The following is a 21525-nucleotide window of genomic DNA, read 5'->3' as shown; positions in this document are numbered from 1 at the left end:
TATGAAACAAAATGAATCCTAACCGAGAAACATAAATGTCTTCGTAGAAATTGAGTAAGGTGAAAATATTTGAGTTTCGGTTATTTTAGCAAGGATCAGAAAAGCTTCAATAAATCGTAAACGCTATAATTAAATCTGCTTAGATTCGCGGATGATATTGAACTGATGACCGGTAACCGTCCAGGCCTTTATTGGCTAATTTGTTGGAAATACCTCAGCCCGTTGGCTATGCTGAGTATTTTAATCGCCTCCATCGTGGAGATCATGGTCGATGGAAGTGGGTATCCAGCTTGGATCGCCAGCAAAGGCGTCACGGAAAGACAGGAATGGCCGATGTGGTCGTTGGTTCTCATCGGTATTCTCATTCTGGCGTCTGTTCTTTGGATTCCAACGGTTGCCATATGCAGGTAAAGCTTCAGTTCGATACTATACTACTCATACTAACTCTTCAACACATTCTGCTATAAAAATGGAATGTTGCATTCATTTCTGTCCATTTATGAGCAAAATACAGTGGAATTTATGAGAAGAAAATATTCTAAAAGGACATTTTTAAATTCATTCTTATTTCGTTGAGAAAACAAATCAAGCAGCAGTAAACGAAAGTAGTATCTAGCTTGTAACAGTAATTCAATTATAACACAGGCGTCTAAACTTGATCTAGAAAATATTTTTAATGCTATATTTGGAATAAGGATGTTTAATCATCTCTGGGATATTTAATGCTTGATTTGTGATGCTACATATTTGCTTGTACTAAGTTCTTCGAATAAAGAAACTTACTAAAATGGTTTGTACATTGTATATGAATAACAACAATGAATTTTTGAAAGAATTATTTTGAAGCGGCCATAGGTTACCAAGATTATTATTCTATTAATAATTCATTGACTCAATTTAATTACTATCAATCTTTACTTCAAACACACCGTGGCCTTCTAAGGATCATCATTGTTTATTAGCTATTTCATAATTTTCTCTCGAAGACGAAATCGAATAAGAAAAATTCCTTTTATTATACCTCCTAATAAATATAATTCATTTCACTCTATTTCCTTTTTTTTTGGAGTAAGAGTAAAGTGATCAGCCAGTAGAGAGTTAAACCCACCTATAATATTAAGTAACCCCACATAGAAATGTTTACTTTACATAAATCATTAGATTAAATATTACGAAAAGTACATTGCAAGTGCTATCGCTCTGAAATATTTTTCTTTCGATCTAGTATAAATTAACGAAAGTTAAATATTACGAAAAGTACGTTGCAAATGCTATCGCTCCGAAATATTTTTCTTTCGATCTAGTATAAATTAACGAAAATTAAATTACATAAATCATTATTAATCCCCAATTTAGACTCTTCGGGATACTGATAATCGAAGATAACGAGAAGGCCTGGTTCCCAGCGGCCGATTTGAAAGAGTTTCATGGAATCGTACCGCACGAAGTTACCCCTGCCGAGACATTATTATTCTGCATAAGAAGCGACGGATCCGAGGGACTCTGTTGTCCAACCGGTGGTCCCAGCGACGACGACGAGGATCTCACCTAGGAATGGTCATCGTCGCTCCCGTTGGGATAATATGTGTTTGAGTGGTTTACAGACCTAACAACAGCATTATTATTTTTCAGCGTTTCAAGTATTCAGACACACTTCTCATTGCGATTCAAAGTCGATTCTCAACACTTTTCGTTTTGCTTTCAAAGGATGCTGCAATGATATATCGTGTCAATTACCCTGAAAACGACGTTTATATAATTCGATATACAATTTCATCGTAGCATTGCCAAATTCTTTTCTTCTAAATTATTGTTTCCTTTTTAAAGCAACTAATTTGAAACACATTCACAGAGAGAAGATACTGGTTTCGAACGTAAACGGTTGCTATTCGATTTTCAAACCTGATTTCCCGCTGTTTTACGAGTCTCTGAATCATTCGATGACGCGTACGCATGTCAATATTAACTCGAGAAGCTCGAATTACGCGATTCCTGATGATGCGTGGGAAAACGAACGTGGACGATAGAGATAAATAGGAAATTGAAAGTTCTATCTACGCGAAGATGCAACGTTTTGTGTCTTTGAGTTACACTTGCAGTTTCTTCGCTTGCGAAAATATATGCGGTACATCTCGAGCATTTAATGGTATTTAAAGAAATTTTATATTATTAGAATATGAAACTTTTGAAATGCTATAAAAGCAGACAAAATGAACGGTGATCGAGAAACGTAAATATCAACGTATAAATTGGGAAATGTAAAAACATTTGAGTTTCATTTATTTCAACAAAGATCAGAAAGCTCATCATAAATTATAAACGCTCTAAACGCTAGTAACATTAACATTTATAGCGAATAATGCTCTAGATATTGAACCGTAGTCATAAATACCATTCACGAGATGTATCATATATGTTCTAATTATTTAACACGCGACACGTCATCTCATTTGCAATACGTATTCGTTAAAGGCAAGTGAAAACCTTGCGACAGATCGCAGATCATTAAAAAAGAAAAAATAATAAAAGAAAATAGGATAATGTTAAGATTAGAAACGAGACACTTTTACCGCTTAGCGATCGCAAATAATGTGAGATGTAAGATTAGAGTAGGAGCCGTCCAATGGCCGTGAAAAGGATGTTTCGAAATCGTTACATTTATGTTCAATTTAGTAAGATCTTACTCACAGTGGCGCGTTGTGCGTGGGTCCCAAGATGATATGCAAATTAGGAGCATCATAAATCTAATTTTATTAGAAATAGCAAACAAAGACAAATTGGTTAAGTAATATTTACAGGAAATTTAGTGCCATTCTTTTTAGTAACATATCAATTTTATTAAATACGAAACTCTTTTATGTTCTCTTCAGATATTTCAATATATATTTTCTTTCTTCTTCGTACACCTGTGAAAGGATGCAGAGGTGTTTCGTGAGATTAAACAAAATGAATATAAATCTACGTAAATAAAATTAGTGTTTAAAATTGTCTACATACAGAGTATTGTAGCTCATGTCTAACAAGTGACTTTTACTTCAAAATTGCTAACAAATTAAATTCTTAAGTAAAATTCACTTAAACGCCACAATACTCGATACTCAGATAGTTTCATACAGTAATTCATTTACTGTTAGAAACCAGTAAGTGAGGTAAGAGATGAGAATAACAGGCTGATAATAATGGGATGCAGCTTTTAAGGTGAAAACACTATAAAGGTTTATTGCAGTTATAATAGTGCAACGTGATATGGCGGTTACACACAAGAGCTTGATAGAACAAGTGAAGACGGAAGAAACAAATGACACACAGATAATGCTTACTGTATGCATCGATACTCTCTCGCATTTACATAACATTGAATTAATTTTTGCTTAATCTAATAAAACATCTTCGTATGTTTGCTCATAGTACTGCAGACAAACAAAAGGAAAACATGTATTGAAACGTCTAAAGAGTATCTCTAAATCGTCATAACGTTATTTAAAAAAAAGACATTTTTCATTCAAACTGCCATTGAACAAGGAAATCTATTTTTCGTATATTGCATATAAATAACAGTAATAAATGTTTGCAGCATTGATTTTTGGGATCCCTTTGCTTAGGACCATAGATGACTGGTTTTGTCTACGGAATAACACGCCACTGGAAAAGAAAGAATTCTCCTTTAACGAACGATTTCTCTGTTTGCTTGAATTCGCAATTATTCGAATTAGTATTATACAAATTGCGTGAGAATTTTTTAACGATCAAACACCGACACGAGTAAAAATAATGCGATCGAGAATCATATCAAGATCCCTTTTCAAGGAGCGATCACGTGTGATGTATTTTAGTATTTAGCGACCCCTGATACTTCAAAGGTCATCCGTTTTTCTAGAGATACCGATTATTTCGTCGAGAAACCTTCACATATCTCACTTGTCGAATTTATAGCCTTTCTTTCCAATCGACGATACGTTTGTCCTTTTCGGAGAGAAAAGCAGAACGCTCGATGGACAGGTAGCTTGATCGTGTCGAAAGTAATTAACGATCGAAGAAGGGAGACGAGGCGAACGCATATCAAAAGAAACGATATATCAAACGCGTGAAATTTATTTGCAAATTTTAACGCGACGCTCGTGGACGAGCATTCTAATCTATAAGGACAATAAACAAATTTCTTAAGACTCGCGGAGTGAAGGGAACGTGTAACGCGACAATAATGCGATTCAATTCATTGGGATTAATTGACGATGGGAATATACGACAATAAGATCGAAAAAAAAAAAAAACGTTTGCACTGCACTTCTTGCACATACATTCACAGAGGCCTATGAGAATCGAGAGCGTCGAATCGAAGGAATAGAGCAATTTCGTTCTGATATTTTCGTACGTTCGAGTGTACAATAATATATACATATATTTTATACGTTATGTTGTAATTTACGTTTTTTAATGACGGTATATTTGTAATCGCGCATGTAAGATAGGATATTTTTTAGATAAACATTACACGATGAATCGTGGAAAAAAAAAAATGATAAAAATGTGAAACCATTTAACGTGTCTGTTGTTAAAAACAAGAGTATCAACGAAGCGTGACAAAAAATTCTTAATGCTTGTCGTTAAAACAGAAATAAATTGGCGCAGTACGGGGAAGGGTAAACTGCATCTATTCCTTCGATGAAAGAAACGTTTAATAGCGGAGACTAGAGCAGTAGCGAAGATGCGCTCAGATCACGTCTATTTGTACTTCGGATCTCACTATTTTATATGCGCGCTTTTGGGTATGGGTCTTAACTCTTTCTAACGAATTGTTGATCACGTATCTCTCATAATTCCGAAAGGATTCTAACCAAAGCTTGGACGAGATGGTATCGTAGAACTCGCACTTTAATAATCAATAATAGGTGTCCTATCGGTTTCCACTAAGAACGAGAGATTTAGCCCCGTTTTTTCGATCGACTTATAGACACGCACATTCTTTTTGGTACAAGACACACATTCACATAGGCCGTTTCTTTATTTAACAAGAAGGTGCTAAACTATAATAACTTAAGGGTGATTTAATACAAAATTATAATACTATATAAATATATATATATATATATATATTTATATATATATATATATAATATATAAATATATATACACACAATCGTTAATGATAATAATTGTTAAGAACCCTTTATTGAGTCGAATAACGGCCCCGACAATAATTATGTTGCTCCTAATCGATTAGTGATTTACTTATACTCGCATATTATGATTATTCGTATAAAGTAGACGAGCTGTAAATAATTGTTGAAGTGTCTTTTAAACCGAAAAATGACAATAACTGCGAGTCGAGAACCTGCCGCGTGAAACATGAAGAATATCCTTTACGATGAATAGTACAAATGTTTCTTTCACGACGATATGTATGTACGTTTCGTAAGCGTCTAGTACGACGCACGCCTAGTCTCCAATTTACACGGATTCCAAAGTAACTAATTTTCTATATTCAAATTGTTAGAAACGGAAATATATGCTGTGCACGTATTTGTATAATTATTTTTTAGTACTGATCGTGTGTTACTAGCATGAAACGTAAAATGGAAATTAAGAGTGTAAAACATAATTAATAGTTAGTTACTACTGAACGACTATGACTCTTCCAGCATTTTTGCAATGCGATTGAATCTTTACATTTTCAAATAAAAAAAGGGAAAATAGATGGCCATATCTATGTATACAAACTAAAATAAAAATTACGAAAAAGTATAGCATTATATATTTGCTATTTCGTGATATTTTATTGTATTTCATCACTTTATTTTACGTTGAAATAATGAAGTTGATTAAATAACTTCGCGAGGAATTTCTGCGCTGTGAAATTTTCCGTGTAAATCGTAGGATAGGTGTACGCAAATGTCAGACAATAATCCGCTCTAATGGATTTTCATTTTTCATACCGATATCGAGAGCTCAAGCCTTTGAAAGGCTGCGTTGGTAAATACAGTGTGCTAAAGTTGTTTAATCGTTAATCTGTATTTATTCGTGTCTTCCTCGATATCTCAACGATCAATTACATGGAACCCTTTAGTGTCATCCATTGGCCTAATTTAGGGTTTCTCAAACTCTGTGTTAAAGTAAGATTAAATTCGTCCTTCTTAAATTTTGACAACTTTCGTTTAATTTAGGGGGGTATCCTGAATTAGAAGGTCTAAAAAAATCGGTTTTTCGTGAATTTGTTTAGGCTGGAAAGAAATAATTAATTTTATCAAACTTTTTATCCTATTTTCATACATATTTGAGTAGTCTGTACAAACTTTTTCAACAAGAAATATCGCAATTGAGTCGACTGTGACGCACATTTATAGAACACCTCGCAATTAAAACCTCCTTTTAGTAAAAAACTAAATATAATTTTGGTTTGACACAAAAAAAACCAAAAGAAATTTTCATTTTCATACATTTTTCTTCTATGTGAACTAAGAAAAACCCGCAAAAATGGTGAAATGGGAAATTACTGCAAGCTTGAAAAAAAGAACGAGTTCTTTGGGTGAAAAACATCACGTTAACTTGATAAAAAAGTTGTTTAAAATTCTTTTTGTACGAATTTTTTTAGTTCACATAGGAGAGACATGTATGAAAATGAAAATTTCTTTATTTTTTGTGCCAAACCAAAATTACGACCTGCATCTTTCCCGCCGATAGGAGGTTTTAATTGTGAGGTGTTCTACAAATGTGCGTAACAGTCGACTCAATTTCAATATTTCTTGTGGAAAAAATTTCTACAGACTACTCAAATATGTATGAAAATGGGATAAAAAGTTCGATAGAATTAATTATTTCTTTCCATCCTAAAAAAAATTCACGAAAAACCGCTTTCCTAAAACCTTCTAATTCAGGATACCCCCTTAAATAGTTTCATACTTTAAACTTTTTCTACGTTTACTAAAACAGTGCACGTAAATAAACATAAACAAAATTTAGTGAACTGACAAGGGCCTTCTTAGAAATTTATTTAATACAATTTACTGTATCCAAGATACTACATAATATTAGTTTCCTTAAATTGAATTCATAAAGAATTAATGAGGTTACAAAACTTCCGTAAAAAGATAAAAATATTATGGCAAGTATTTTTATTTGTTTTTATTCCATTGAAAGCTTACACGGCCGAATTTGAGAAACCCTGGCCTAAATAGTGCAAATAAGTGAAGCGAACGACGCAAACGTTGAGTATAACGAACAATGCAGCCAAACGTGACGATAATTTAGAATGTTAACATCGTTTTGCTTTCTTTACCTTCATTTTCGAATAAAAACCGACAATAAGTCACTGCATCGCACTTTATACATATACCCGCACTTTGACTCGTGTGTAATTTAGAATTTGTTCGCGTCCGCACGAGGGTTCAGCCAGAGATGGGCAAAATTCTCATCTAGATACAAATTTCGAATAACAAACAAAAAAATGAACAACTTTCGATTTGTAGTTCGCTCGATAGAAAGTCCAATCTGAATTGGTAAAACGAAATTATGTTTCTCGATGAATAAAAAGCTTATCAGAGTAAAAATATTTGATCGAACAAAGGTTACCAATAAATCTCGGTAGGGCGTTTCTATCACTCGTTATTATCCGAATAAAATTTTACCCATCTCTGGTTTCAGCAGATGGTGTTACTTCTCGTCGATATCAGTAGAGCGAACGTACGGTGTCAATGAAATATATCAATATCATTAGAGTACTGTTAGGTGCTCGATCAACAATAAAACGGTAAACATCAACTTTTATAGCGGATTTCCTTAATTTTCGACGTTGTTGCTTCCGTTCGTTGTTTTCTTTTACACGATGTGTCCCGTATAAACTATTACAAGCTGTTTTTAACCGACTTCGAAAAGGAGGAAGTTACTCAATTCGACATGTATATATATATTTTTTTTTTTATTTTTTCTTCGAAACTATTGAAAATTTCGATGTTATTTTTCTTATAACTAAAGAATACAGAGGAGCTAATCTTTCATTGTGAAAGCAAACTTTTTGGAGAAAATGTTAAGGACCATAGGTGGCCCCATATTTTTTCTTCGATGTCAGTCAGTTTTATAAGAGCTATGCGAATAATAAAAAAGAAATATCACCTTCCATTTAACAAAAATTTAGAATTCCTCCTTTATTCCTCTTAACAATCATCTTAAAAAATTACGTTGTATTTTGAAAGCTTGTAATAATTTATACCCAACGAACTGTGTAGACTAAAGCAAAACTTATCAAGTTCGATAAACATGTACGAAGTCGTGTGTCCATCCATACTTAAGATACAATTAAATGTGAAATAAAAAGGTTGTGTATCCGAAGGGACACGAGAGTGTAGGCTGTAACATTAGTTTCCAAAGATGATTCGCGTTATTAACGAAATTTTATTAACAATACATCGTACCAGGTAGCCAAAACGTCGATGTAGCTTGCGCAATAAAATAAATAAGAAATTAAAATGAGTATATATACACTGATATTACGTATACGTAAAGCTGTAAATATATATATTGTTGTCAGTTGAATGTTAAAATAAATACCGTGCGTGAATACGGATTTGTTATTGCATTAATTTTATTATCCTCATTGTCCTTGTTTCATTAGTCAAAATATTTGATTAACCTTATTTTATTAATTAAAATAAATACTACTCATAAAAACACTAATAAGCATAAAAATTACTCGATAGTATCGATACCTTCTAATAAATTGTAATTAAATAAAAGAAATTCAAATTTCCCGCGAGAAATTGGTGTCGCTACCTAGCGGTGAACAATCGAACTATTTTCGGAGTGTGATCAGCGCCTCTATCGGGAAAACGCTCAAGTTTGTCCTCGAATAGTTCCTTCTTTTACTGGAAGATGGCGCTACTTCCATGTTATTTACCATCACCGGTCGGTACGTTATCACCATGTCGGTAAGAACCATGGAAATAACGCCATCTAGCAGTGATAGCTTCAGCTATTCGACGACAAACTTGAGCGTTTTCCCGATAGAGGCGCTGATCAAACTCCGAAAATTAGTTCGGTTTCTTCGTCGCTAGATGGCTTTTCATTTGAGCGAAAATACCGGGAACTCGCAAGAGAAACTGTGATAATTTAAAAGTTTATAAAAGACTAGTAGAATTATAAGAGGAACAATAATTTATAATGCCAAAGAAGCTTGTAATTAAAATTTTTTAAAATGAATAGTTTTTTACAATATTGCTTTATTGAAATATTTATCAATAAATCAAAATATTAAAATAATTATAATTCAAGACGTTCAGACTTTAGCAAACACTGTTATAGTTTAAAAGTTTAAAAAAGAAGGATTTATTTTATAACTGTTTGGAGCATTTATTTTTAATACAATTCAATTGTCATGGTTGTCAATTTATCAATAATCATCGAGAAATAGTAGTAAAGATAATACTAGTGATAGTTTGATTCAAGATTTCGCGTGGAAAGAAAAAAATTTTAAGCGTTACGTATACAATTTTTTGAGAATTAATAAAATAATTGCTATTGTATTTTAAAGTATATGTCGCTATTATAACTAGTTTAATGTAGATCGAGAGTTGAATGTCGATCATGTAGATCATTCACGCGTGTACAACTAATAAGAATCGCATTAGGAATGTCTCCAAATAAAGATACTGTCACTCCTATACCATATAACACTCTTCTTTTCTATCTTTCGAGTCTCCCCAAAAGTATAATAATTTCAATAGTCAAAACGTTTTATATTTTCTTTGAATATCAGATCTGTTCTCATATCTACTTGGTTTCACTTGGCCTCTACGTCTCTTCTACTTATCTTTTGACGTGATAAGACGCATGCGCCAATAGTGCTGATACCAGCAGATACAAGTGGATACAAGGTGATAATTTGAGATCGGTTCAGCTGTCACTTTCGGCTGTACAGCCCTAACATATCATATTTTCAACTTAAAACGTGACATTGAAAAATGATGTCTGAAAGAGATTATGCACCGCTCAGTGCTGCTTGTGTACGATCCCTTAATGATAAACTTTACGAAAAACGGAAGGCAGCTGCTCTAGAAATAGAAAAGTAAGGTTATATATATTGTTTACTGATTTTTTTCTCACTGTTAACTGTATCGTATTCGCTATTTATTCTTGTACATATTGTTCTAGGATGGTAAAGGAGTTTGCTGCACACAATAATACTGTACAAATTAAACGACTCTTAAAAGTGCTGGGTCAAGATTTAGCCACTTCGCAAAATCCACATACACGAAAGGGTGGTTTAATTGGCCTGGCGGCAATAGCAGTAGGCCTGGGAAAAGACACTGGTCAATATATAGAAGATCTGATTCACCCTATTCTAGCATGTTTCAGTGATTCTGATTTACATGTAAGATACTATGCTTGTGAGAGTTTGTATAACGTGGTAAAAGTAGCAAGGGGTGCTGTATTGCCACAATTTACAGATATTTTTGCAGCACTCAGTAAATTAGCATGCGATTCAGAACAAAGCGTAAAAAATGCTACAGAGTTACTTGATAGACTTATGAAGGTAATTAATATTTATGGAATACAAAGAAATGTATAATGAAGGTATTTCTTTGAAGTATAATTTCAGGATATTGTAACAGAGAGTGGCCTGTTTGATTTAGTTGGATTTATGCCACTATTACGAGATCGTATTTATACCAAAAATTCATTTGGTAGGCAATTTGTAATTGCTTGGGTATCGGTCTTAGATGCTGTCCCTAACATGGATTTTATCATATTTTTACCTGAAATTCTTGATGGCTTATTTAGAATATTAGAAGATCCAACACCAGAAATTAAGAAAGTAACAGATACAGTTCTTGGTGAATTTTTACGTAGCATAAAGTCCAATCCTGGAAGAGTAGATTTTCCTGGAATGATAAATATTTTAATTACGCATGCACAAAGTACAGATGAATTATTACAATTAACAGCAATTACATGGATCAAGGAATTTGTGCAATTATCAGGGCCCCTTATGCTTCCTTATATGTCTGGCATTCTTATAGCAGTTTTACCCTGTTTAGCATATGATGGAGATACTAGGAAAAGTATTAAGGAAACTGCAACACAAGTAAATATAAACTTAATGAAATTAATAACTATGGAGAATACACAACATGTAAATAATGTTTCTGAAAACACTGCACAAGTTCTACAAGGTACATTGCTCAAAATGTCCACAGAATGTGATAGTTTATTTAAAAGAAATAGTAATATTAAACCATTTTTCTCAGATACTAGTCAAAATTGCTCCTTGGCCGAAAGCGTAGATTTATCTAGCGTCGTCGAAGTGCTAACAAAGCACTTAATGTATATGTCAGTACAAACCAAAGTTGCTGTTCTGAAATGGATTCATCATTTATTCACAAACATACCACATAAAATGTTTAACCATATTGAAAATTTGTTCCCAATTTTGATGAAGTCTTTGAGTGATACTTCCGACGAAGTTGTTCAGCAAACGTTAGTTGTAATGGCTGAAATAATTAGTTCAAAATCTCCCGAGGCAGCTACTAAAGACTCAAACGCGGAAATGCAAAACAAGTACTTCACAAAATTTATTGTGAATTTATTAAGACTTTTTTCGACAGACAGGCATTTGCTAAAAGAAAGGGGGGCTTTTATTATCAGAGAATTGTGCGTGTTGTTAAGTGCCGAGGATATTTATAAAACATTAGCGAAAATATTAATGGAGGAACCAAATTTAAATTTCGCGTGTACAATGATACAGACATTAAATGTTATATTGTTAACGAGTTCGGAACTTTTTGATTTACGAAACAAACTTAAAGACTTAGATTCTTTGGTAAGTAGTTTTACATTTTTTGTACATTCGATACGATTTTGATTTGTGTATCATTGCAGGAAAGCTGCGAATTATTTAAATGTTTATATATATCCTGGTGTCATAATCCTGTTGCAACTGTAGCATTGTGTTTTCTATCACAACATTATGGCCATGCTTGTAATATTATTAGATCATTGTATCCTTTACTGTAATGTAATTTCCTATTTCTTTTTTTTTTTTTTTAACGTCAATTTACTATATTTTTAACATTACTTAACCTAAAATAAATACAGTGAAAATATCGAAGTTACTGTAGAGTTCCTCACAGAAATAGACAAATTGGTGCAGTTAATCGAGTCACCAATATTTACTTGTAAGTAGAAAAAATAATCACTGTTAATACGCGTATTTACACACAATGTGTTTCAGATTTAAGATTACAGCTCCTTCAAAGAGAAGAAAATGATGCCTTAGTCTACGCCTTGTATGGTCTTCTTATGATTCTTCCTCAAAGCGAGGCATATGCAACTTTGCAAAAACGTTTAGCAGCTATTCCTCCAACCTCGATATCAAAAGCTCCGCCCAATTTAAAACCGTTCAAGGATACATTTGATTTTCCCGAATTGTTGAAACACTTTCACACTATCCAAGAACAACATAAGGAGCAGAAACGTAAACAAAGATTAACAAATTTGATAGAGAAAAATACAAATCACACGGATATGTAAATAATCATTTTTATAAACTTAAACTTTAGATGATTATATATAATAATTTATATAAAGGTAAACTGGTGTATGTACAGATCCGTAATTTTTTTACTATGTTTTTACTGTAAACATATTTATATGAACAAAGATTGTGATTTACCATTTTTTCTATCACAAAATTATGTATGATTTTCATACAAAATAATTTATTTTTCATTATATGAAGAAAATTGTGAATATTATTGAACGTTGTTAACTATCTTAATCAAATTAACTAATATACAATATACATTTACCAACATTGTATATATATTACAAATACAGAGAAACAACTTACGCGCATAAAATATATCGCTATTTACAATACATAAATATTTATAGGACATTTTTTACCTATCCCGAAAAAAATGAATCACGCTTCTTCTATCCTATAAATTGTCTAAATAAATATTGTCACTTAAAAAAAAAGTGTCACGAAGGAAATACTAATTGTAGGTAATGCTAAAAATAATAGATAATGTTACGAAAGATATGATTGCAATGTTTAGAAGGAAATCTTCCGTTTAAAACTTTAAAGTACACTCTACGTTATTCGCGTTCATCAGTTTTCTTTTACTATAAACGTTGTCAGTCTTCCTCTCATAAATGTAAAAAAAAAATAAATTAAAAGATAAATTGCTAAAGGGACGTGTACTCGGAATCGTCTGTATCCTCTAAATCATCAAGCGTTGACAAACGATTAAGCTGATCTATAAGCCGTCCATTTTTATATAAAATCATTGCAATGCCTTCTTGCGCAACGCAAATATTTTTCCATGCTTTTGTACTTTCTTGAGCAGGTAAATTAGTTTTTTCAATAGTTTTTAATTTACCCGGTAGCCTGTCTATTAAATGTAAAAAGTTCTCGTATCGTTCTTTACTTTCGTGCGATAAGCGATATGAATATGTTTCTAATATACGTTCGTAATTGTCTACATCTTTATCCAAAATTTGAGTTTGTAGGAAGACGGTTTGCGCCATTTTGTACCAGTCAGCAACACATTCAGAATGATTTATCATTGAAGGTGTGCAAAACGTTTCAAGGAGATCCTTTATTCTCTGACTTGTTTCTGTAACCTGGTTAAATTAAACAATATTTTTTATTGCATTGAGCTATTCTCACACGTGCATGTTATATACGTTGCGCTCAAAATACCTTTATTCGCTCTAGAACATGAAATTGCTCATCATTATACGTGAGGCTGCGTGTGGCTCTGTCTCTTAATAGATGTTGCCAACCATCCCGTAAACGATCGACCAACGTTGTTGCTTTTTGAGTTGCTTTATTGGCCCATGGGCACCATAATCCTTGAATAATATTATCCCATTCGGCGCGTAAACTACCTTCTTTTACATACCTGTATTTAAAATGACGATTTTAAGAATGAAGGAATCATTGTTCAATGATTTATATGTAAGTAGATGATGTGAATTTTTACCTCTGGTGAAGCTGTATTACTGCAGGGGATAGTTCAGTTAGAAGTTCTTTACTCTTCGTATCTAGTTCCTTTTTCCAATTTTTTATTTCTAAACTATTTTGATGATTTAACTTTCTAGAAATTTGTTGAGCAAGATTTTCACTTCTTTCTACTGCTATTACTGTATCTTCTACAGCTTTTGTGAACTCTTTGGAATGCTGGCATTTCTCTAACAATCTTGTAAGTTCCGTTGAAACAAGTCCACTGAAAGCTTCTATCGCATCTCGCGATAACTTACTACACAATACCAGTTTGTCAATTCTTCTTTTATACACATATCCAACCGAACAAGCCACTTTTGCTTGACTTGCATCATTTTCTACGGACACCAAATTTGCAAACACTGGAAATTTAGGTAATTCTGCATCCACTGGCAAAATGACATTATTATTTTCCTTGGAAAATAACATCAATGGTTTGTCTTGAGATGTATTAGGGTAACCTTTCCCAGGAGTAGATTCTTCGATAATGTTTGTCAAAAATGTATCACCACAAAGAAGTATCTGGGCATCTGGAGCAATGCCAGTTTGATTTTGAATATGTACTTGAAGTGCCATCAATTTTTCTTCAGGATGCAAGAAAACTTTGATTACACTTCCTTTATGTACATTGAAGATATGTACACGTTTCCTGGAAAGAATGTCTGTAACCTCTGCAAAAAATTTTTCAAAGCTCCATATTTTCTGAGGATCCACTTCTATTAAACCAGCTAATAATGGAGTAACAATTTTTTTTAAACCAACACTCAATTGACAGTTTTGTGGTAATTCTCTGCTCCAATCAATTGGTCCATTATCTGAAGTTTGTACACCTGATATAACACCAGAGGCTTTGTTTGTAGTAATATAAAACATTGTCCTTTTATTCCTACGTCCACCAAATGGTCTAAATGGTAAATTTCCAGTAGCTACATGATACAATGTGACACCTATAGACCACAAATCCACAGTTGCTCCAAACATTTTCCCAACTGGTTTACGTAAAACTGCCCGCTCATATATATCTGGGTGCAAATATTCTTCTGTACCATAAAGAGATACAAATTGTTGATCTTCTTGTAATTCTCTGGCAGCGCCAAAGTCGGTAAGCTTATAAATTGTAGTGCCATCATCAGCAATAAATTTCATTATGTTACCTATAAGAATATTTATAATACGAAATACAGTAAGTATTTGGAGAATTCTACTTATGTAGTATTCGATTTACATACAAAGTTTTAGGATCAAGGACTTGGCAATTTAAGAAATAATACATTTATGTTAGTAAGTTAGGTATTCTCGTACCTGGCTTTAAGTCTCTATGTATTAAATTATTATCACGTAAATGTTTCATTCCAGCAGTTACATGTTCCAAGACTAACAAGAACTCGCTTTCTGCCAGTCCGTAAGTATTTTCTGGATCGTCTAGAATACTGAAAAGGCTGCCCCCCGTGGAAAGTTCCATAACAATAACAGTTCCACGACCATCTTGCTCCTCCTCGATGGCCAACAATTGAACAATATTTTCATGATTTACTTTCTTAAGGACTTCAAATTCTCGCATTTGTACGTCATGTGGACGCATGTGACTCAGCTGATTGAATGTCTTAACCGCGACAGGTTCCCCATTACTTTTATTTACACCTTGAAAAACGGCACCAGTCGCACCTTTGCCAAGAACACTAGTCGTACACCAAACAAAATTTGCGGAGCCACGTAAAAAAGACATTTTGCACTGCTTCACAGTCCATACAAGATTCGTGTTATTGAAACTTTGACAAACGATACAACCTTCCAAGTTTCAAAGATTTCCTGTTCACAATAAGTTGCATGTTTTGCACATCTTTAAACTTTCTACTATTTATAATTATTCGAAATCAATTCATAACCGTTACATAAAAATGTATGCGAATAATTAATTCACCGTTCTCAACAGCACTATTTATCGTACACTTGTCAGTATACAGGAAAACTTTCGAATAAACTATAGTTTATAATTCTACGCAGGAACGTATCTTGAAGTTCCTTTACCTTTTTCTGTGTAATGTCACGGTTGAAAAAGTAAATGGATAAAGGAGATAACAAAACAAAATAATAATACACTGGATAAACTGTTGTTAAATAGGAAAAAAACGACACTTTTTACTGGTACAGAAGTACACTGTACGAGTATTTAGTGGCATTTAGTACTTTAGGTTATTACATTATATGTTATTAATTATATTTGCACAAATATAGAAATAAATAGATGAAAGAAGAATTTCTTAATTTTTGAGACGAGTTAATTAGCTAAAAATAGGCTTCCTTCATAAACTTTTAAACTATCACAGTTTTTCTTGTGAGTTCCCGGTATTTTTGCTGAAATGAATAGCCATCTAGCGGCAAATAAATAAATTGATTGATTGATTTGATTTGATTTGATTTCCTTTATTTGAATCATAATCCTGTCGGAATACACTTTTTTTGGTTAATTCATCAATTCATCAGTCTTACACATATGTGTTTTTTTCCATATAACATTTACATTCTTTCACACATCTGTTGGGGCCCGCTGTGACCCCTGTATAGCTCGGGTACCTCAGAGTACAATCAAACACCGCTACAGCCCCTGAGGGTACGACACCAATTTCCCTCGTAAAATTTGAATTTACTTTATTTCATTAAATTCAAGTTTATTAGAAGCATTTTTAGATACTATTAAGTAGTTTGTATGCTCAATAACTCTTCCGTACATTGATTAGAGAATTTAGCCAGCGTAAACTTTGTTAAAATTAATACTGGTCGCCTCTCTTTTATCATTGAATAGTTGGTTCGTTTTTATTTAAATATAACAAAAATGTTTTATCTATAAATTTGGAAAGTACAAATGAAAATTTAGAAATCACTGATTAATATAATATTAGACATGTAAAAGAGCTTCGATTTCTTGTTTATACGATAAGAAGTTGAAATCCTTTTCACCTATCTACTTCCGCCTTATGTTTGACGAGATACTAAAGAATTCTCTGAACTTTTATACAAACATACCAATGATAACCCGTAGTAAGTTACTCGATGACACAGGGTCACTGTAGAGAAGATACCAGACATTGAATCATCGCAGTGTTATCGACGCTAAAAGTGTACCAATCGAAAATCGAAACCACATTTTTATTGCAGTTTTATTAAGATATCATTAAGTTTCCAGAACTATCACTGGAAAGTTTACTACCAACGATAAATTCTATCGGAGCCAAATTACGATTGGATTCATTTTTTATATTGGAAATTATCTACAATGAAATCTCATCGATTTGAACCTCCCAATTTATAAATACGTGTCACGTATGAGAAACAAGTATAATAATCTACCTGTAGAGCACTGTTTACGAGAGATGCTATTTGAAATTCATGTACGGAGAATTTCTCCGTAAAACTCTAATCTGTTTTCCTTCACCTCGCTGATTGATTCTCCTTTAACGAATGACATCTCTGTTTGCTTGAAATACAATGAAATTTCATCGATTTAAATCTCCCAATTTATAAATACGTGTCACGTATGAGAAACAAGTATAACACTAGTTTACAAAATAAAAAAAAAAATGTACATTCAATGCCACAATTCTTTTCTTATGTATTTTGGCCTACTAGTCTCGAAAATCGCAAGAAAAAATTTTTCTATGGACAGGTTTTTTTTATACGAATTTTTTAATTTTTTGTTTTCGATTTTTTTCTGACATGCGTTCACATTTTAGGCCATATCTCGAGTTGGAAACGTCCGATTGGATCGCGCAAGACGTCATTTTAAAGATAATCGAATTTCCAACAATTGCTTTCTACATTATTTTCCAATCGGTTCAATAGTTTAAGTGTTACGAGCCAATATATATATGTAAATATATAAATATATAAATATATATGTATCTAAAATAGAACACGAATATTTCTTCCATCGCCATGGAAAAATAGAAATTGTCAAATTATGTCCAGTTTCTTATTGTTTACGTATAGATCGCACTTTGACAATAGTTTACGAAAGATACTATTTAAAGTTCATGTACGGAGAATTTCTTATTGTTTTTTTCCTTCTTTGGACAAATTCTAATCTGTTCTTCGTACGTGGATGCTTCAAAGGTCGATCACGCGAAATAGGAGAAAAATTGTTTGGCGCGCATTACGTTCTAATCTGTATCAGTGAAACGCGTTTACCCTTCTCTTGACAGATTCAGAGGGTTAATAAGAGGCACGGAACGAATATCGTGCTTTCAGTCGACGCGCAGCGTACAGCAACGCGTATATCGGCTGGTTCTTAAACATTCACAACGTTCTTGTTGCACAGGAAACGATATTCAACGTTTAATCGGCAGTTGAAGCGATCATACGAACAGTTACGCTAAGCATGTCCGCGCGTCAAGTTCTTCTGAAATAAATCGCCGGTTACAGTGTGAATTAACCATGGATAGACCGGTGTTTTTGGTGCTGCTTGTTTGTTCAGTGGCGCTTTTTCATTCCTATGGAACCGGTGCGACTGTTAATCGGTAAATGACATCTGTGCTTAATTAAACATCGATATGGGTCGACTCGGAGATGGATAGAATTTTTATTCAAATAATTGAGAATTCGATTTTTCATTCTCTTATTATTCACTTTTATACAAATAATTTTCCCCCTTTTTTTTTCTTTTACCCCTTGCAATTTGGCAATTTTTCGAGATCCGTGGTATACAACTGTTTATTGAAAAGTATCCCAACTTGAGCCCGAAACGTTTCGTAAACAGACTCGATTTCAAATTGAATCAACTGTTTACTGTTGAAATGTACACGTAATATGGTTGAATATTAACGTAAACACTTGATTTAATCATTTGTAATCGCGATAAATATTATCTTGTAATAAAATTTATTTTTAGACCAAACAATAAACAAAAATAATGTTCATTTATACGTTGACGTTTCGGTTAATAACGCACGGTTCTTCGTGTGTATACAACACATACAAAAATTTTTGTTGGAATTCCAGTAGCATGCAAATTACGTAATTAAGGTAATAAAAAGGAGAATAGAGCTAGTAATGAAAAAATAGAGATAAAAACTTTGCATTCGTATCTGATATTTATTTACAGCCAGAGTATCTTCCTAATACAGAAACTTTCTTTCTGATAAGGATTGACGAGGAACAAACATTGTAATATAAATGTTAGCTCTCGATAAAAAACTTAGTAAACGAAAATATTGTTCCAGGAAGCCCAACTAAAACCTCTCGTTACACTTTATGAATGACCGACAGATAGGAACAAAGAACTCCAATTTATTAAGTAACTTTATTGAATGAAAATGTTGTTCGCGAATTATAAAATGAGTACACAACGCACACTGTGATATTTCGTTGATACGCATATCACAGGAGGCAGTTGAACGTTCGTAATAGCTTTCATTTATTATGTGGCTTCGAATGGAATATGGAGTCGATTATTTAAAAAGAGAATCAAAAGTAGTTGGTCTTTATACGACCAGATCCATACGTGGAGTATCTTTGTTCTTGAAGATAAATGATTAAGAGCAGGAGCATTATGTAGAAGACTACGAGTTTTAACTGACAAAAAGGCATTAGCACTTCGTTGATGACACCTTATTTTAATCAGAGCTGGATAAAATTTTATTCGAATAATACAGATCACGAATACAACCATTGAATAGTTAATACAACCATGGTGGAATATTTATTTGTATAATTCAAACCGTGATGTTTATAGTATTAGTGACAAATAAAAAGATGATTATTTTTTATTTGATATTGTAAATTTTTATCTAGGTCTGCATTAAGAGTTTGCAGCTTGTATACAGTAAAAGATTTAAATAAAATAATTAATGACGCAAATATTCGGTGGTAGTTCAAATTGTAACATTTCACAACAAAATATTGAACATTTGTTTACTACAACCTCATCATATTCAAGATAATAAAATATGACATGTCTTTTTACCGTATAATATAAACTTGTAGCATGAATGTTAAAGTTTAACGTTCATTTTCTAAGCTAAGAAGAAAGTGATTGAAAGTGCTTAATATTTCATTTACAATGACGATATGAAATTTCTCTGTTTAAATAACCAGTTATGACTTGCATTATTAAAAGATGTAGTACTATGTTAACATTAACGACGATAATTGAACGGTGTTGTGTATTAAAACGGCCTTATTCGTTGAACCTCACCTTTTCACACTGTTTTAATAAAATATAATTTTTATGCTTACGTTTTATTAAAAATCAATATGAGTTGCTTCTTTAATTTGACGATTTGTAAATAATCCAAACCAATACGGATAATTCTTATGATAGATTGAACAATATTTTATTACAAAAAAAGAAAGAACATATTATAATAAATAAACAAAATTTGTTTCTCTATTCTAGCATAACTCATTTCTACCTATAACTCATATATTAAGTTAAATTTCTCTGCTTTTATCCATCATAGTTATTATTTATCTTATTATCGATTGAAATTTTATTTTCGGTTTTATAAAAATTTAATAAATTCGTGAAATAAATGAATTAATTAAAACTAGCGCAACTGACATGCGATTTTTAATATCATGACGATCGAATTGTTATTGTCGATCTGTTTTGACTTGAAATTGTTTACAGGGGTTACGTGTTTACTGCGCCAAAGCGGCTTTTAGCCGGCGAAACCGAAAGCGGATGCGTGTCTCTGCACAATTTGGAACCACCAGCACACGTTCTCCTCGAGTTGTTGTCTCCGTCATCGGTACAGGAAGAGGAAGTATTGGCTAGCACCAGCTCTGTCATAAAGACAGGTAAACGCCGCGCTATTACGCATACGCTGCAAAAAAGATTATCCTAAATAGGGTCATCGACTTCATTGAGGCGTATAACTACCCTGACCGACCCTCAAGCAAGCCAATCTTCAGGAATTATTCACATGGATATTATGTAACGTAGTCGGATCAAATTTGAATACACGAATGTTTACACTTTTAAATATATTATGTAAATTTTATATTGAAAAATATTAGAGAATCACGTTGTATCGTCCTGCTCAATGTGGATTCTCAGAGTATGTTTATATGAATGACAGCCATTGCATCAACTATTGAGTACATTTAAATATTGAATAAATCTCACGTTGTATTTAACAAATGTATGATAAATAAACAAAAGAAGAATATTTTTTGAAAATTTGAAATCAATAGAATCAGTTGTTTCTGGGAGTATGTAGTGTACATTAAAATATTGAATAAATCTCACGCTATGTTTAACAAATGTGTGATAAATAAACAAAAGAAGAATATTTTTTGAAAATTTGAAATCAATAGAATCAGTTGTTTCTGGGAGTATGTAGTGTACATTAAAATATTGAATAAATCTCACGCTATATTTAACAAATGTGTGATAAATAAACAAAAGAAGAATATTTTTTGAAAATTTGAAATCAATTCAATCAGTTGTTTCTGAGATTATGTAGTGTACATTAAAATATTAAATAAATCTCACGCTATGTTTAACAAATGTGTGATAAATAAACAAA

The 21525-nt window shown here is 32.6% G+C and overlaps 4 protein-coding genes across 9 annotated transcripts in view; 3 read left to right on the top strand and 1 right to left on the bottom strand.

Annotated features, from left to right (window-relative positions):
- The window catches only part of LOC128894548 (sodium-dependent neutral amino acid transporter B(0)AT3), a 19890-nt gene extending 11333 nt beyond the window's left edge, over positions 1-8557 (top strand). For all 5 annotated transcript variants that reach the window (XM_054156361.1, XM_054156366.1, XM_054156365.1 and 2 more), the window contains exons 13-14: positions 144-407; positions 1357-8557. In XM_054156361.1, the coding sequence (XP_054012336.1) occupies positions 144-407; positions 1357-1552 (460 nt within the window). In that variant the 3' untranslated portion in view covers positions 1553-8557. The remainder of the gene's footprint in view (positions 1-143; positions 408-1356) is intronic.
- Positions 8558-9501: 944 nt separating this feature from the next.
- LOC128894549 (protein VAC14 homolog) lies at positions 9502-12873 on the top strand. The gene is made up of 7 exons (XM_054156367.1): positions 9502-10054; positions 10141-10522; positions 10589-11162; positions 11238-11809; positions 11869-11987; positions 12085-12164; positions 12221-12873. The coding sequence occupies exons 1-7, from the start codon at positions 9951-9953 to the stop codon at positions 12517-12519; spliced, it is 2130 nt and encodes a 709-aa protein (XP_054012342.1). The 5' UTR covers positions 9502-9950; the 3' UTR covers positions 12520-12873.
- LOC128894546 (serine/threonine-protein kinase TBK1) lies at positions 12789-16149 on the bottom strand. The gene is made up of 4 exons (XM_054156359.1): positions 15302-16149; positions 13980-15153; positions 13697-13898; positions 12789-13617 (listed from the first exon to the last, which is right to left on the bottom strand). Exons 1-4 carry the CDS (start codon positions 15723-15725, stop codon positions 13180-13182), a joined length of 2238 nt encoding a protein of 745 aa, XP_054012334.1. The 5' UTR covers positions 15726-16149; the 3' UTR covers positions 12789-13179.
- A 2085-nt stretch (positions 16150-18234) lies between these two features.
- The window catches only part of LOC128894535 (murinoglobulin-1-like), a 28507-nt gene continuing 25216 nt past the window's right edge, over positions 18235-21525 (top strand). The window contains exons 1-2 of one of the 2 annotated variants that reach the window (XM_054156324.1): positions 18235-18513; positions 20625-20794. In XM_054156324.1, the coding sequence (XP_054012299.1) occupies positions 18431-18513; positions 20625-20794 (253 nt within the window). In that variant the 5' untranslated portion in view covers positions 18235-18430. The remainder of the gene's footprint in view (positions 18514-20624; positions 20795-21525) is intronic. The other variant, XM_054156323.1, reaches the window with a different exon arrangement.

This window comes from Hylaeus anthracinus, unplaced genomic scaffold (assembly GCF_026225885.1).
Source record: "Hylaeus anthracinus isolate JK02 unplaced genomic scaffold, UHH_iyHylAnth1.0_haploid 4, whole genome shotgun sequence".
NCBI classification, from domain to species: Eukaryota; Metazoa; Arthropoda; class Insecta; order Hymenoptera; family Colletidae; genus Hylaeus; species Hylaeus anthracinus.
Note: the sequence above shows the minus strand (reverse complement) of the source record. Positions and strands in the feature narration are given on the sequence as shown.

Coding starts and splice junctions, on each gene's coding strand:
- LOC128894549 (XM_054156367.1), top strand. CDS start 9,951: ATGATGTCTGAAAGAGATTATGCACCGCTCAGTGCTGCTTGTGTACGA. Junction 11,810..11,868: donor TTAAAGACTTAGATTCTTTG/GTAAGTAGTTTT, acceptor GTATCATTGCAG/GAAAGCTGCGAATTATTTAA. Junction 11,988..12,084: donor TGTAATATTATTAGATCATT/GTATCCTTTACT, acceptor AAATAAATACAG/TGAAAATATCGAAGTTACTG.
- LOC128894546 (XM_054156359.1), bottom strand. CDS start 15,725: ATGTCTTTTTTACGTGGCTCCGCAAATTTTGTTTGGTGTACGACTAGT. Junction 13,899..13,979: donor GTAATACAGCTTCACCAGAG/GTAAAAATTCAC, acceptor TTTTAAATACAG/GTATGTAAAAGAAGGTAGTT. Junction 13,618..13,696: donor ATGTTCTAGAGCGAATAAAG/GTATTTTGAGCG, acceptor TAATTTAACCAG/GTTACAGAAACAAGTCAGAG.